At 50.2% G+C, this 14,347-nt stretch overlaps 2 protein-coding genes across 3 annotated transcripts in view; one reads left to right on the top strand and one right to left on the bottom strand.

Annotated features, from left to right (window-relative positions):
* The window catches only part of Brf1 (BRF1 RNA polymerase III transcription initiation factor subunit), a 49,316-nt gene that overhangs the window by 9,585 nt on the left and 25,384 nt on the right, over positions 1–14,347 (top strand). For both annotated transcript variants that reach the window (XM_028883684.2, XM_028883682.2), the window contains exons 4-5: positions 5,863–5,894; positions 9,792–9,864. In XM_028883684.2, the coding sequence (XP_028739517.1) occupies positions 5,863–5,894; positions 9,792–9,864 (105 nt within the window). The remainder of the gene's footprint in view (positions 1–5,862; positions 5,895–9,791; positions 9,865–14,347) is intronic.
* Btbd6 (BTB domain containing 6) lies at positions 10,905–13,342 on the bottom strand. The gene is made up of 4 exons (XM_028883685.2): positions 12,924–13,342; positions 12,757–12,847; positions 12,534–12,652; positions 10,905–12,373 (listed from the first exon to the last, which is right to left on the bottom strand). Exons 1-4 carry the CDS (start codon positions 13,298–13,300, stop codon positions 11,341–11,343), a joined length of 1,620 nt encoding a protein of 539 aa, XP_028739518.1. The 5' UTR covers positions 13,301–13,342; the 3' UTR covers positions 10,905–11,340.

The raw sequence follows: 14,347 nt of genomic DNA, 5'->3' as shown, positions 1-14,347 counted from the left end.
CTACTTTCCTGTCCTCTGCACTTTGCTCTGCAGAGCAGCAGATGACCTCGGGAATAGAAGGGCAATGGTACCTGGCTTTCCTGGTTCAGCTGACACAGCTGTCCTTGGCAGGAGGGAGAACCTCTATCAGACTGTGAGCAGATGATTAAACTGTGTTTGGGCTGCTGTCCCCTGACCATCAGGATGCTAGGCTGCACAGATATACTTAGAAGCCCAGAACTTGAAGTGGGAGGGTAACTGCCCAGTCAAGTGACTGCGTCAAGTTGTCTTTAAGAGCATCTCCAAAGGTCTGAACACAGAGTAGGCTCCTGTGGCTTCCGCCTAAGTCCCGCACCCCTCTCCAGTAGTTGGGAGAGGCGAGACAAGTATGAGAGGTGGATCTGAGTGGGAATTGACTCACTGTTTGCAGTACCACAGTGAGTGGAAAGGCACAGACCATGGGATGGAGCCGGCAGAACCAGGGCTGGCATCTCTGGATCTGGTGGGAGGAGGCTCAGTCATCAAGGCAGAGACTTTGAGGAGACATGTGGGCAGTGCCACGTTATACACGCCAGGATAATGTTGCTATGTTGCTATGTCAGTTGTCTGAGAAATGCCACACACAGAAACTTGCGGGCACAGGTGGTTGCTGGAGTGGTGAGAGGCCAGCCCTTCCATGGAGATGGACGAGGAAGCCCATCAGCGGGTCCCGAGTCATTAGACACCATCCAGAGCATTGGTTCTGTTGGGCTTTGAAGCCAGTAGTGTCGTAGATGGTGTCCTGAGGACTGGGTTCTCGTGGAACCTGTTCTTGGTTGCTGGGGCTGCCTGAGGCCTGGGGTAACTCAAGCCATTCCAGGCTCTGTTCAGTCCATATATTTGGCCTAGGCAGCTGTGAAGAATGCCCTCAGCCTGTAGCTCCTGTTTCAGGAAGACAGATAGGGAAAGCTCTGATCTGTAAGCCTACTTCTCTTTCATGGTCCTAGTGCAGGGCTTCTGTCAAGTCTGTGTCACCCTCTCGTGAGGGGTCTGTACTGTGCTGCACCAAGAGCTCCAGGCCCTAACCGTGTGGGTTTTAATCCTGCCTCTGCCCCGGAGTTTGGTGACCTTGCTTCTTAGACTGTTACCTTTTCAGGGAAATGGGGAAGGGAAAACCTCCACGTCATCATGTTGCCAGAGAGCAAGCCTCAGGAGTCTGTAGACAGCAGGTATCATCAGTTCTGTGTAGACGAGTGTCAGTGCTGTACAGAAAGCGAGTGTCAGCATGGACAGCATGCACCTATGTGTATAGAGAACAAGCTGCATCCTTCTGTAGATGACAGGTATTAGTGTGTAGACCGCAGGTTTCAGGGTTGTGTAGAGAACAGAATGCAAATGTCATTCAGACAGCAGGCGCCGGTGTTGTACAGACAGTGGGCATCAGTACCGTGTAGATGGCAGACATCAGTGTTGTTAGTGGGCAGTAGGTGCAGAGCCCTGTGGGGGTGACTCATCCTGGTTGCAGACAGAGTTCAGGATGGCTTGCTGCATTCTTAGTGCCTTGCCTGACGGAGCATCCTGAGAGTTCCTGCTCTAGAGGTACTGTGGCTGGGCTGAGAAGAAACTTACTGGATAGTACTGTCCAGGGAACAGTCAGTTAGAGCAGGAGGGTCCAGGAGATGTGTGAAGTGGCCTGTGGTGAGTGTGAGGCCAGTTTTTCTACATGTCTTGGGGTCCTGTAATGGTGGTGTTAGTTGGGTGATTTCCCCTGGCCCATTCATCTGCTGACTGTTACGGACACAGATCTTTTTCAGATTGCATGTAGAATGGCCATTTCTCTTGTTTCTATCTTTGGATAGCTATGGAAACATTTCATATGTGAGGCTGTATAAACAAATTCCATAGCTGGGCCTGGAGATACAGGCTTGTAATCCCAACTTAATGAGAGGCTGAGGTAAGAGAATCTCAAGTTCAAGGTCAGCCTGGACTTTAGCATGTTCAAGTTCAAGAATAGTCTGGGTGTCTTAATTGTGACCAAACACCATGACCAAAAAGCAAGCTGGGGAGGACAGAAGGGTTTACTTGGCTTACACTTCAGCATTGCTGTTCATCTCTGAAGGAAGTGAGGACAGGAACTCAAACAGGGCAGGATCCTGGAGGCAGAGACCATGGAGGGGTGCTGCTTGCTGGCTTGTTCCCCATGGCTTGCTTAGCCCACCTTCTTAAAGAACCCAGGACTAACAGCCTAAGGGTGGCCCCACCCACCACACGCTGAGTCTTCCCCTATTGATCACTAATTGATAAAGTGCCTTACAGCTGGATCTCAAGGAGGCCTTTCCTCAGCTGAGGCTCCTTCCCTGATGACTCTAGCTTATGCCAAGTTGACACACAAAACCAGACAGTACACAGGGTAACTTGAACCCTGCCTGTAGCTCAAACGTGAAAAGATAGGGGATAGGCTAGGGATTTAGCTTAGTGGTAGAAAGCTGTATGTGCCAGGTCCTAGGTTCAAGCCTTCATGCTGAAAGGAAGAAAAAATAAATTCCATGTTTGCTCTAGTTCTGCTTCATTTAAATGTCTAAACTTTAACCCTTTGGTGAATCTCAGTTTAAATCAGATCTTGTCTGCAAATGTTCTTCCATCAAGCTCAGCCAGTCAGATGTTGTGGTTGGCCATTAGCCTGCTCTGTTTACAGAGAAACTGATCCTGACCTCCGGCATTGACTGCATTGGGGCCAGGTTGGTGTAGTTGGCATTTTCAGACTTTGTCAAAGCTGTGGCTGGCCTGAGGGAATCTCACACGCCTTCTCCAGCCCTCCAGAAAGTCCAGCCTCTAGCAGCTTTTCATTTCCCACTCTTTGCTGTTTACGTTTCTCCTTAACTGGAGCAAGAGGCTCGCTGAACACAAGTGCCACCTGTCAGGATATGGTGGGGCTCAGTGGAGTCACAAAGTGGTTCTACCCCTTGGAATTTGGGGTTCTTGCATGCTCGGGGCTTTGGTCAGACCTTGACTTTTCTCTTGACTTACGAAACTCCAGCACCCATGTTAGAAGCAGAGGTTTATCAAAGGAGGATACAGTACCTCTAGTCATTATTTGGAGGACCTGCATGTATACTTCCTATTAGCCAGGTGATTTTTCATATCAAGGAAAGCAGTCACTTTGGTTGAAAGTTGAATTCTAGTCTCCTTTAAAATTATATAAAATTTTCATCATAGCTTTATTGTGAATGGTTTTCAAACACCACAGAGTTGAAGTAATTGTACTATCCCTGAACAGCCGCCTTCTCCTCCGTCAGCTTTCTGTCCCTAGCGTTTTACTTTTGACACAGTTCAAAGCAAGCAGTGGGGCTCTGCCCACTCCGCTGCCCAGTCTTGCAGAAAAACAAGATTAGATCTGGAGGTAAAATTGACATAAAACAAAATGCACAGGCCTTCCTTTACTACTTGGTAAGTTCTGAGAGATTTATACCCCTTTTTGTGTGCCAGCACCCCTTCAGTTAGACCCTGCTCCTCCAGTACCCCAAGGCTGCCATCATTCTCCTGTCCTTCATCTGTAGACTTGCTAGCTTATTCTGGGATGTACTTTAAATATAGGTACACAGCCTAAGTTCTTTGCTCCAAGCTTTTTGTCACTTGGAAACCTTTGCATTTGTTAGGTTGCTTCCCTGCTGTAGTCACTGTATGTGTAAGACAGTGTTTAGCCTTCTGTTGATGGATCCCTGGGTTGGTCATTTTGAGGCCATTTTGAATGAAATTGCTGTGAGCATGCTTATGCACGTCTTTTGTTTATCTCAGGTAAATGCATCAGACTGGAGTAGCTGGGTTAGAGGTAGGCCTGTGCTTTGTCTTATAAGGAACCTGCGGACTGTCTCCAGTGCTGTGCCATGTCAGTGTGTGGCTAGTGTAGGGGCTAAAGCTGTCTGCACGCTTGCTAGCATTTGGTGGTAGGAGTGCCCTGGATGGGTTTCTATGACCCCTCATGCAGTAGGGTTCTTTTCATGTGTGCATGAGCTGTTTATCTCTCTTTGTGAAGTTTTGCTCACAAGCTTGGCCCTTGTTTTGGTATCTATTTTATTATTCTTATAAAATTATGTATATTTAAAAAATGTATTATCTGTATCTCTGTGTGTATAAACAGGCATGTATGTGTTACATGGACACTGTGGAGTTCAGAGGACAACTTTAAGAAGTCACTTTCCTTCTTTCACTTCTTAGGGGTTCCTAAGGTCACACTCAGGTTTTCAGCTCATGTCTTTAGCAGCTAAGCCATCTAAACCCCTCCTTCCCCCTTATCTTCTTGAGATGGCAATCACCTTCCTTTGCTTTTTAATTTTTGTTTTTGTTTGTCTGAGACCGGGTCTCTATGTAGCTTTGGCTGTCCTGGGTCTATGTAGACCAAGCTGGTCTTGAACTCATAGCGGTCCACCTGCCTCTACCTCCCATGTGCTAGGATTAAAGGCATGCACTATCATGAGTGGCCTGTTTATTAATTTTATTTTATTAAGAATTGTTTGGAATTTATTTTCATTGTGTGTGTTCTGCCTGCATATATGTCTGTGCACCATATGCATGCAGTGCATGGAGGCCAAAAGAGGGCATTGGTAGGGGTAGGTGCTTGGTAGCTGCCATGTGGGTATTGGGAATTGAACCTAGGTCCTCTGGAAGAACAGCAGGTGCTCTTAACTACTGAGACAGCAATTCATCCCCAGCTTATTTTTAAATAGATTTTTTTAGGGTAAGTTTTAGACTTCGCACAAAAATTCTGTAGAAAGTACAGAGTCCCTCATTTTGTTTCTCAGCTGCCATTCTTCAGATCAGTGTGGTATGGGGAGTATTATTTTTGAGACAAGGACTTGCTGTTTAGCCTAGAGTACCCTCTGACTCACATCCTCCTGACCCAGCCTTTATCACTCCACCTATTCCTTTATGGCATGGTCTCTCCTTGAGCCTGGGCTTCATTTTCTTAGCTGCACTAGAAACCAGCAAGCACCAGGAATCATCCCATCTCTGCTCCCATTGGATCTGGTTTACAGATGTGTGGGATGCCTGGTGTGTTACGTTGGTGCTGGAATCACAGTTGTGCAGCAGGGGCTCTTCTCTTCTCTTTCTAGTTTTGTTTTTCAAGACAGTCTCGCTATGTAGCTCTCTGGCTGTCCTGGAACTCGCTCTGTAGACCAGGCTGGCCTTGAACTCACAGAGATCCACTTGCCTCTGCCTCATGAGTGCTGGAGTTAATGGTGTACACCACTACCACTCAGCCGTAGCAAGTGCTCTAGCCACTGAGCCATCTCTGCAGCCTGTATACTATTTTAATGTGCGGTATTGCAGGTGGATGCAGTGCCTTGCCCATGTTAAGCGAAGTTCACCACTGGGCTACACCTGTAGCCAGTATCTTAACATCACTGACAGGTGACCAGTTTTTTATTTTGTCTGTGTGCCGTCTGAGTGTGAACTCATCTGAGATCTATTCTTGGTTCTGTTTACTGTCATACTTAGGCAAGGATAGGTCACATCAGAGCCCCACTGGCAGTGTTCGGTAGGTGCTCACTGCCTTGCTGTAACGTCTGTTTCTGTCCCCTAGGAGTTGCCCTGCTGACTCTCAGAATGGTGACTTGGAGGTTCCTAGTTTGGTCCATCCCATGCTTTGTCTGGGCAGTAAACACCTGAAGCCCCCATTTCTGGTCTCACCGACCCTTGCCCCCACTCCCTCTTGTAGCTCTCTATCCTTAAAATAGATTCCCAGAGGAACCCTCAGTGCCTGGGGACACAGGGACTGGTTAGGTTCCACCAGGGCCTTTTCCTCTCTGGTCAGATGATGAACTTGGATGTGACAGATGAGGTCCAGCTCCGTGGGTGTGCAGCCCTGGTAGCCTCCATGCAAACACTCCTTAACTCTGGCTGCAGACATGCTCCTCGACCTCAGCGACCTGCTCCAGGTAGATCACCTTCCTTAAGTCTTTCTGCCCTGAGGGCATTATAGGGCCACAGCCTGTGCTTCCATAAACCTGGAGACCAATCTGTGCTGCTTGCTATAGTACGCAGCAGCCTTTGTGTTCAGGGTGGTGAAGCTTGTGTGGCCAGAGCTTGGGGCCTCAGTAGGTGAGGGCAGCTCACAGCTACAGTATTAGAGCCTAGTGGCTCATCCTTAGAATCACTTAAGAGACCTTTGTGAAATTTAGTCTAAGGCAAAGAAGTTTTTTTTTTTTAAAGATTTTATTTATTTATTATGTATACAGTGTTCTGTCTGCATGTATGCCTGCAGACCAGAAGAGGGCACCAGATCTCGTTACAGATGGTTGTGAGCCACCATGTGGTTGTGGGAATTGAACTTAGGTCCTCTGGAAGAGCAGCCAGATGCTTTTAACCGCTGAGCCATCTCTCCAGCCCCATGAAGATTCTTTTTTTAAGGGAATATTGGACCCCATTGCATGCATTTCAGACTCTGGGAAACCCTCATACGTACAGTCTGTTTAGGGCCATTGGTTTTCCGGATTCAGATAAAGTGGTTTTGTTGTATTGCTTGTTTCTGTTGTTTTTAAGACCGGGTCTCATGTAGCCCGAGTGAGCCTGGGACTCAGATCTGCCGGCCTCTGCATCTGCAGTGCTGGGATTAAAGGTGGGTGCCACAGTGTCTGTGCACTGTTCACCTCCGAGTAACTGGACATCTAGAGAAGATGCACCTAGGTACCTTCAAAGGCAGCAAAGGAGAGAGGGGCAAGGAGACTGCACTGTTGCCCCGCTGACCTACTGTGTGAGGCGGCTGGGTGGAGACTAACCAAAGTCCCCAGACCACTCCCTGAGAGCCACAGTGACATTATGGACCAGGAAGTAGAATAAATGCCCACAAGTTCACCCTGAATGGGAACCCTGATCAGGAAACCCCCAGGGGTCCTGAGAACCCATAGCCCAGGCTACTGCTCCTGGTTGCTCATGACTCAGTGTCTTCAAAGACTAACAGTTAGATTCCAGTCAGATGGTGCCTTGTATTTTTGGCCTCCCAGCTGTCTTTATAAATGGCATCTCTCAGAAGCTATTGCTGAAATATTTTTTGGTCAAGCTAAAAATAACCTGTTGGAATTGCGATAATCCATTGACTCCACCTTTGAATGTATTGTACTCAGTTCAGAGCATGGCCACATGACTGTTTCCATCTGATTCCAGCCTCCTAGAAAGGATGGGGGCCAGGGCAGCGCCAGAAGTAGCTTGGACTCCTCTTAGAGGAAAACAGGTGCACCAGCCAGTCATCTTTGGCTGCACAGCTTTGGAAATGGGAGAACAGCCCAGCCTGTCAGGATAGAAGGTGGGATGCCACCAGGAAAGGCTGAAATCTGGCCAGCTGTGTAGTCTGGGTGGCTACAGACTACTCTTCTTGGTAGAGCTATGCTGGCAAAATGGAGTGTGAGGGGCATGCAAGGGAGGACCATACGAGGCTGTCCCTGCCCCAGAGCATCACAGTATGTTCTTTGGTTTCTTGTAAGATCTCCCTGGGGCCAGGCCTTGCCTGACCTTCAGACAAGACACTTTTGCTCTTACCTGGGTGGGGCTCCTGCCCATGTCAGTGAAGGCCTCTGGTGGGCCTGGCTGCTTTGAAGAAAGGAGTCAAAGAGTAGAATGGGCAGAGACCCTGAGTTAAAGCCTCTCTTTTTCCTGATTCACATGAATGCCAAAGGCAGATAGACAGCCGTCAGCCACAAGCATAGGAGAGTGAATTGTCAATGTAATGATGTCTAACAGTACCTACCAGTATTAGTGTGCATAGAAGCCAGGTACAGTGGTACACACTTGTAGTCCCAGATACTTAAAAAACTATCTCTAGAAAGTATTCTTTAAAATAATTTTTCTTTTAGATTTATTTGTATGAGCATTTGCCTACATGTATGTGTATGAACCACCTGTGTCCCTGGTACCCATAGAGGCCAAAAGAGGGTGTTGGATCCTCTGGAACTGGAGTTAGAAATGGTTGTGAGTCACCATGTCGGTGCTGGGACCCAAACCCCAGGCCTCTGCATGAGAAGCAGGAGCTCTATACCACTGAGCCGTCTCACCATCCCCTGGAAAGTGTCAAAACTTTGGATTTACACTTGAAGTCTATTCATTCTCGTCAGACATATCCATCTGGAACCCAAGGTTAAGATAGTGAAGGGCCGGGCAGTGGTGGCCACGCCTTTAATCCCAGCATTGGGAGGCAGAGCCAGGCGGATCTCTGTGAGTTCGAGGCCAGCCTGGGCTACCAAGTGAGTTCCAGGAAAGGCGCAAAGCTACACAGAGAAAACCTGTCCCGAAAAACAAAAACAAAAACAAAACAAGATAGTAAAGGAGTTTGTGGTAGGTAGATGGAGGTCAAGGCCAGCTTTGGCCATACCACTGGAGTGGAGACCTGGATGTCTGTGGGAACCTGAAAGGATGCTTCAGGAACAGAGTACTCCTATAGGAGCACACTTACTTGCATACTTGAACAGACTACATACCATATGACTTGTGCATATGCTTACACCACATACTCCCATGTTTCCATACCGTACATGAATACTCACATAGGCCATATAGTCATGCACACCATAGTTTTGTAGATGACCCTTGAAACTGCAGACAGGTAGAATTACTTCAGAAATGACCTACCAGTCCTCATGAAGGTCTCAGGAAGATACTTGTGTCCAGCCGGGATGGAAGGTAACCAGCCCACTGCTGATTGGCCATGGCAGCTGAACCTAGCCTTCTCAACTGGGTTGATGTACCAAGTTGACAAGTCACAAATCTCTCCCTCTAGTCCTTCATGTAATGAAGATCCCATTGTGTATCATCCCTTAGACTTTGTCTCTTGACATATGTCAACATCTAGGGGGGGTATCACCTTCATGCCAAGAAACAGGGCTTGGAGGTCCCACAGGCTAGGCTTGATTAGGTGAGGGAGTTCTTTGAGGAGGCCAGAGGCAGAAGGCTAGACCAGTCCTATCTGTAAGGCCCAGGGGTCCCAGAAACGGCCTGGCATGAGTGCAGTGGGGTTTTCAGGTAGCTGAGGATGGGAGGAGCCTCTAGGGTTGAGGCAGGCCTGAGTATCCCAGGCTAATCCGTACAGTGCTGCGCTGATACTGAACTGCACGTTAGGGGTTCTGTACACTGGCTACACCTTGGCTTTCCTGACAACTGCTAGTACTCCTACCACTCCAAGCCTAGGCACAGCCTTTCCAGGCTGGACTTACCCCACTGCTTACCTCCTCTGGCAGGCCGCATGGCAGATAAGGACTTGAGGTGAGGGGAGTGGAGGAAACAGTTGGGGTTCCAGCAAGTAAACAGAGATCTATGGGACTGGAATGTAGAGGAAGAGTAGCCATTGTGTGGTGTACCAGTCTTGGGTTGATTCAAAATTAGGCATAACTCTGTACTGTGTTACCGTACTCTAGTGTGTACCCTCACAGAACTTTTCTAAGCAACCACTGACAAGGTTAGGGGAGTCTAGGCAGCCAAACAGGAAGAAGGTTGGCCCTCCTGGTGTGGAGACCAGCGGAAAGTCCTGGAGTGGATTTTCCACAGTCAAGCAGGGGCTCTGGCAATGGGTTCTTTGAAGACAGTACAGTGAAACAGGCACTTTAAGAAAACAGCAGCTGAGCAGGGTGTGGCGGCGCACGCCTTTACCCAGCACCCAGAGGCAGAGGCAGGCAGATCTGAGTGCCAGGCCAGCCTGGTCCACAGAGCAAGTTCCAAGACAGCCAGGGCTACACAGAGAGACCCTGTCTGAAAAACAAAACAAAACAACAAAAATTATGAAAAAAGAAAAAGCAGCAAATGTTTCCTTGAATAGCAGTTCATTCCTAGTTGTGTTCTTTTTGTCACAGGTGAATGTGTACGTGCTGGGGAAGACGTTCCTGCTCTTGGCGAGGGAGCTCTGCATCAACGCACCGGCTATAGGTAGGCTGGCTCAGATATTACCACCTCTGGAAACTAACATGCTAAGGTGCTCAGAGCAGAGGAATGTCAGGTCAAAGTACAGAGCCCTAAAGTTAAGAAATGTTTCCTAAAATTTGTGGGAAATACAGGCAGTAGGGTTTTATTTCTGGTGCAGACTTAGAAGGCTTCCCACCACTGCCTGTCAAATGTGGCTCAGGACCAAAGGGAAGAGTATAATGCTTCATGTTGGGACCCTAGCAGATACCTTGAGAAAGGCAGGGGCCTCCTAACACTTGAGGGAAGAAGTTCCAGGAACAGGTGCCCTCTAGCCATGGCCCTTCCCATATGCAGGGATGGGGTTTTCATGGTTTCTGAAGTATCAACTCACGGAGGGCTAGAGCAGAGGGTCTGGGAGGATAGAGTGGAGTCCCAACGGGGCCAGGCTTCTAGTGTTAGGCATACTGGGCTAGGGCACATACTCTCTCCCCAGAGACCACTGCCTTTGTGCTAGTGGGCCTTTGAAGGTCAGGTGCTTTTCCAGGACAAAACAGCTGCAAGAGAGGGTAGAGGCCTGGGCCTATGGACCCTTGTTTACCCCCCCACACACACACACCCCAGCAGGCAGCACAGCACACAGCACACAGTCCACTCCTTTCATCTGACCCTGCAGTAGAACCGAGGTGCTTTAACAAACACAATCACACTGGGCAGCGGCCCACGCCTTTAATCCCAGCACTCGGGAGGCAGAGCCAGGAGGATCTCTGTGAGTTCGAGGCCAGCCTGGTCTACAGTGTGAGATCCAGGACAGGCACCAAAATTACACACAGAAACCCTGTCTCGAAAGACCAAAAACAAACACAATCACCCAGACATGTGGCCTGCAGAACGCTAGCTACAGCCCTTGAGAGGAAGACAGCCCAGATGCCACACAGGCGTAGATGAGACAGGGTCTGGTTTTAACTGCTTTGCACTGCAGAATTCATATAGACAAGATGTTCTCAGTAGAGTGAGAAAGAGAATGCCCCGTTAATAATTCCTACAGTCACTTAGCTACAAGTGGCTCTTGTTCTGTTGAAACCTTTATTATGAAAATTCACTTAAATAGGATGGAACTATTTTAAGTGACTTTTCAGCAACTTGTGGCTTGAATAGAAGGCCTCAAGGTAGGCTGGAGCCACTTAGAATCCAAAAGAATGGGAGGAAAATCCAAGGGTCCTGAAGCTTGGGTGCCACTGGGCAGGGACCTGGGACTACCTTGGACCCAAGTCTGTCCTCCATCTGTGGAATACCATGTCAGGGTCAGGGGACATCTGCAATTCAGTTCCTAGGCTGTGGCTGTAAAGAGAAGTCATCTGGTTCAGACTCAGGCTGATAGAGTAAGCCAAGCCTTTAATGGTATCAGTAAGGCAGTAGGCAGTGTCCTGCACCTCCACTGCACTTACTGGGTAGACTCCATGGAGAAGAGCCTGGGGGCAAGTCCACCCCAACCCCTACACCTCAGGCATAGAAGATGAGCTCTGGAATCTGTCCACCCTGGACTCCAGTCCCATTGGTACTGTCCGAGGAGCACTGGAACTGGAAGGCTACCTTTCCACACTGCACTTCCGTCATCCCTTCCTGCCCAAAGTAGCTGAGCTCACTGCCGTCCAGGACAGCACTGGCCGTGTAGAAGGTATCCTGTTCCACCTGGACTGGGTGCTCAAACCAGACTGGGAATGTGTTGCTGGACCCGTCTGACACAAACTTGGTGAGATTCTGAGCTAGGACCATCCCTAGCCGCTTGAGTTCAATCTTCACACTGTACTCGGCCTTCCCAGAACTGGACCCATATAAGCCCAGTCCAGCAATGAACACCCTTCTGTCCACTGCAAACTGGATGCTGTCACAGCGCCCACGGTACCTCCACTGGTTACTTCGGTAGGCGGAAGACTGGAAGCGGTGGCACCTCTGTGGAGCCAGGCCTTTCCTCTTGGTCAGGGGGAAGTCAAGGAGGGGCTTGTTGGCAGCTGTGTACCAGAGGAAGATATTGTGGGTCTCCTCTAAGGTCAGGATGTCTGACTGGGCTGCTCCGTTGGCAAACTCCTCTAGGGTCATAGTTGGAATTCGGACTAGATAGAGGGCGCTTCCCAAAACATGCCTCTTGTTGTGAGGGGTGACAGGGAGGCCCTGTCTCTTGCACTCTGCCTCAGCCCAGTTCAGGACCGCCTCGAAGACCACAGCCTCTTTGGTGTTGAGGGCCTCCCTGGTCACAATGATCTCCAGGGTCTGCCGGTCAATTTCACAGAAGCCTTCTGACCTCAGGGCCATCTCAGCCTGCGCATCAATGACTTCCCAGCAGCGCTGGGTCAGTTCGGGTTCCTCAAACAGTCGGCTCTGGGATAGCAGGACGCAGGCATTTTTGGCTTCCAGGCTTGTCTCCAGAAAGTTGACGCAGGCCTTGGCTAAGGCAGGCACAATGTACTTCTTAGCAGCATACAGAGTGGCGAGCACTGTGTCGGCCTCCAGATCAATCTCATCGCTGTACATGTACCTGGGTAGTAAGACAGGGATTCTTCTGGGGAACTGCAAGGGCTGGCCTCAAAGAGGAGCTCATGGGCTCCCATGCACAAGCTCTCGGATTATAGGAAACATGTAGGGGACCACTGGAAGGTAACCACCCCATCTTTCCAGCCCCAGAATAGAGCACTTACTTTAACAAGACCAGGAAGGCGGCAGGCTCGACGTCAGGAATGTGGATTTCTGACTTGACTTCCGCAAGGTCCCCATAGAACATGGCATAGAAGACGGAGCTGCCGACAGCCAAGACGTACTGTGAATGAAAGAAAGTCACCTGAGCTACAGGGCTGTAAAGACGGTCCAGGGAGACTGCGTTTGGCCAGGCCCGCCAAGGGACAGGGCTGTGCCCCTACCCACCTTGTGAGCGGGCACGCGCCTGGCTGCCCCCAGGGCTCCCACGATGAAGTGGACGTCAGCCATCAGCTCGTTGTTGAACATGAGCGCATTCCTGCAAGGGGGAGAGGCACACGGGCTGGAACGGCGCGCGCCCGGGCTCCGGAGCCCGGGGGCGGGCGTCGGCTCACCTCTCGCGCAGCGTCGGGTGGAAGGACTGCCAGTTGGGGCTCTCGGGATTGTTGTTGTCTGGCGCGGGCGGCGCGGGCAAGGGCGGCAGCGGGGCGGGCGCCAGGCGGGGCGGGCAGCAAAGGCCGACCTTCCTGCCCACGGCCGCGCCTGCCGCGTTGCTGTTGGCGATGTCGGTGGCAGTAGCTGCGGAGGCGCCGGCGGGCGGGTACAGTTCTGCGGCCATCGTCGCTCCCTCCGGGGCCGCCTCCACGCTGGTCGGCGCGGCGCAGCGCGCCTTCGCGCCGCGCCGGGGCCTGGGCAGCGGCTCTGCGAGCACCAGCAGGGAGGTTAGGCACTGCGCCACCCGCCCATGCAGGCAGGCCAGCGGCAGCAGCATGGGGCCACGCCGGCCCTGCCTGCCGCCCGCACCCCCGCACCCCGCACCCCCGGAGCCCGCGGCCGGGCCGCAGGGGGCGCCGTCCCACCCGTACCCACTGAGGCGCCGGCGTCTCTCGTCACTGCGTCACGACGCGGCTCCTCCTCGCGCCGAGGCCCCGCCCCCGAGGGGGGTGCTGAGGCCCCGCCCAGTGACCAGGTTTGTCTGTGTTATAATTGCACCTTCTGTCTCTTAGACATGAGAACTTCTCAGCAGCTCAGCTTTTGTAGAAGAACCTGACACAGCTAGCTTTCTTCCATGGAAGAAATGAGTTCCGAAAGAAGGCTTGATATCTCTATGTCTGATTTTAACGGAGCATAAAGGGGAGTACGTGTTGTAGTGTGTCAGAATTTTTCTTTTTTAAATTAGGACTTTATATGTCCCTTCAAACTCCCTATGTAGATCTTCCTTTATAAGTTGAGTATTCTACTGTGCTGCATTTTGTTTGTCAGTTCATCCAACTGATGGGTAAACACCCAAGTGGGTTATATAAACCAGCTGTTGTTACCATAGTAGGGCAATTGTCCTTTCCAGATCCTAATTGTAACTCTTTGGGTCTTTACCTAGAATTGAGATGGTTGGAACAAATAGTCATTCTTCATTTACCTTTAAAAAATATTTTTATTTTGCCAGGTAGTGGTGGCGCACACCTTTAATCCCAGCACTTGGGAGGCAGAGGCAGGCAGATCTGGGAGGCCAGCCTGGTCTACAGAGCGACTTCCAAGACAGGCTCCAAAGCCACACAGAGAAACCATGTCTCAAAAAAACACAAAATTTATTTTATTTGATGTGTGGATGTTTTGTTTGCATGTGTCTCTGTGCACCACATGTGTGCCTGGTGTTTCAAAGGGCAGAAGAGGGCGTTGGAGCCCCTGGAACTGGAGATTAAGGATGCAAACTGTGAGATGTGGGTACTGGGAACCAAACCAGGTCTTCTGAAAGAGAAATGAGCATTCTTAACCACAGAGTCATATCCAGCCCTTCATTCACTTTGTCATTTTTTATTGT

The sequence above is a fragment of the Peromyscus leucopus genome, chromosome 14, assembly GCF_004664715.2.
Source record: "Peromyscus leucopus breed LL Stock chromosome 14, UCI_PerLeu_2.1, whole genome shotgun sequence".
NCBI lineage: Eukaryota > Metazoa > Chordata > Mammalia > Rodentia > Cricetidae > Peromyscus > Peromyscus leucopus.
This window is presented reverse-complemented; position numbering and strand designations above follow the sequence as displayed.

Excerpts from the sequence above, each read along its gene's own strand:
- Btbd6 (XM_028883685.2), bottom strand. The coding sequence starts at position 13,300 with ATGCTGCTGCCGCTGGCCTGCCTGCATGGGCGGGTGGCGCAGTGCCTA. Across the intron at positions 12,653-12,756 it reads GGCGCGTGCCCGCTCACAAG|TACGTCTTGGCTGTCGGCAG; the intron begins GTGGGTAGGGGC and ends TTTCATTCACAG. Across the intron at positions 12,374-12,533 it reads GCCTTCCTGGTCTTGTTAAA|GTACATGTACAGCGATGAGA; the intron begins GTAAGTGCTCTA and ends CTTACTACCCAG.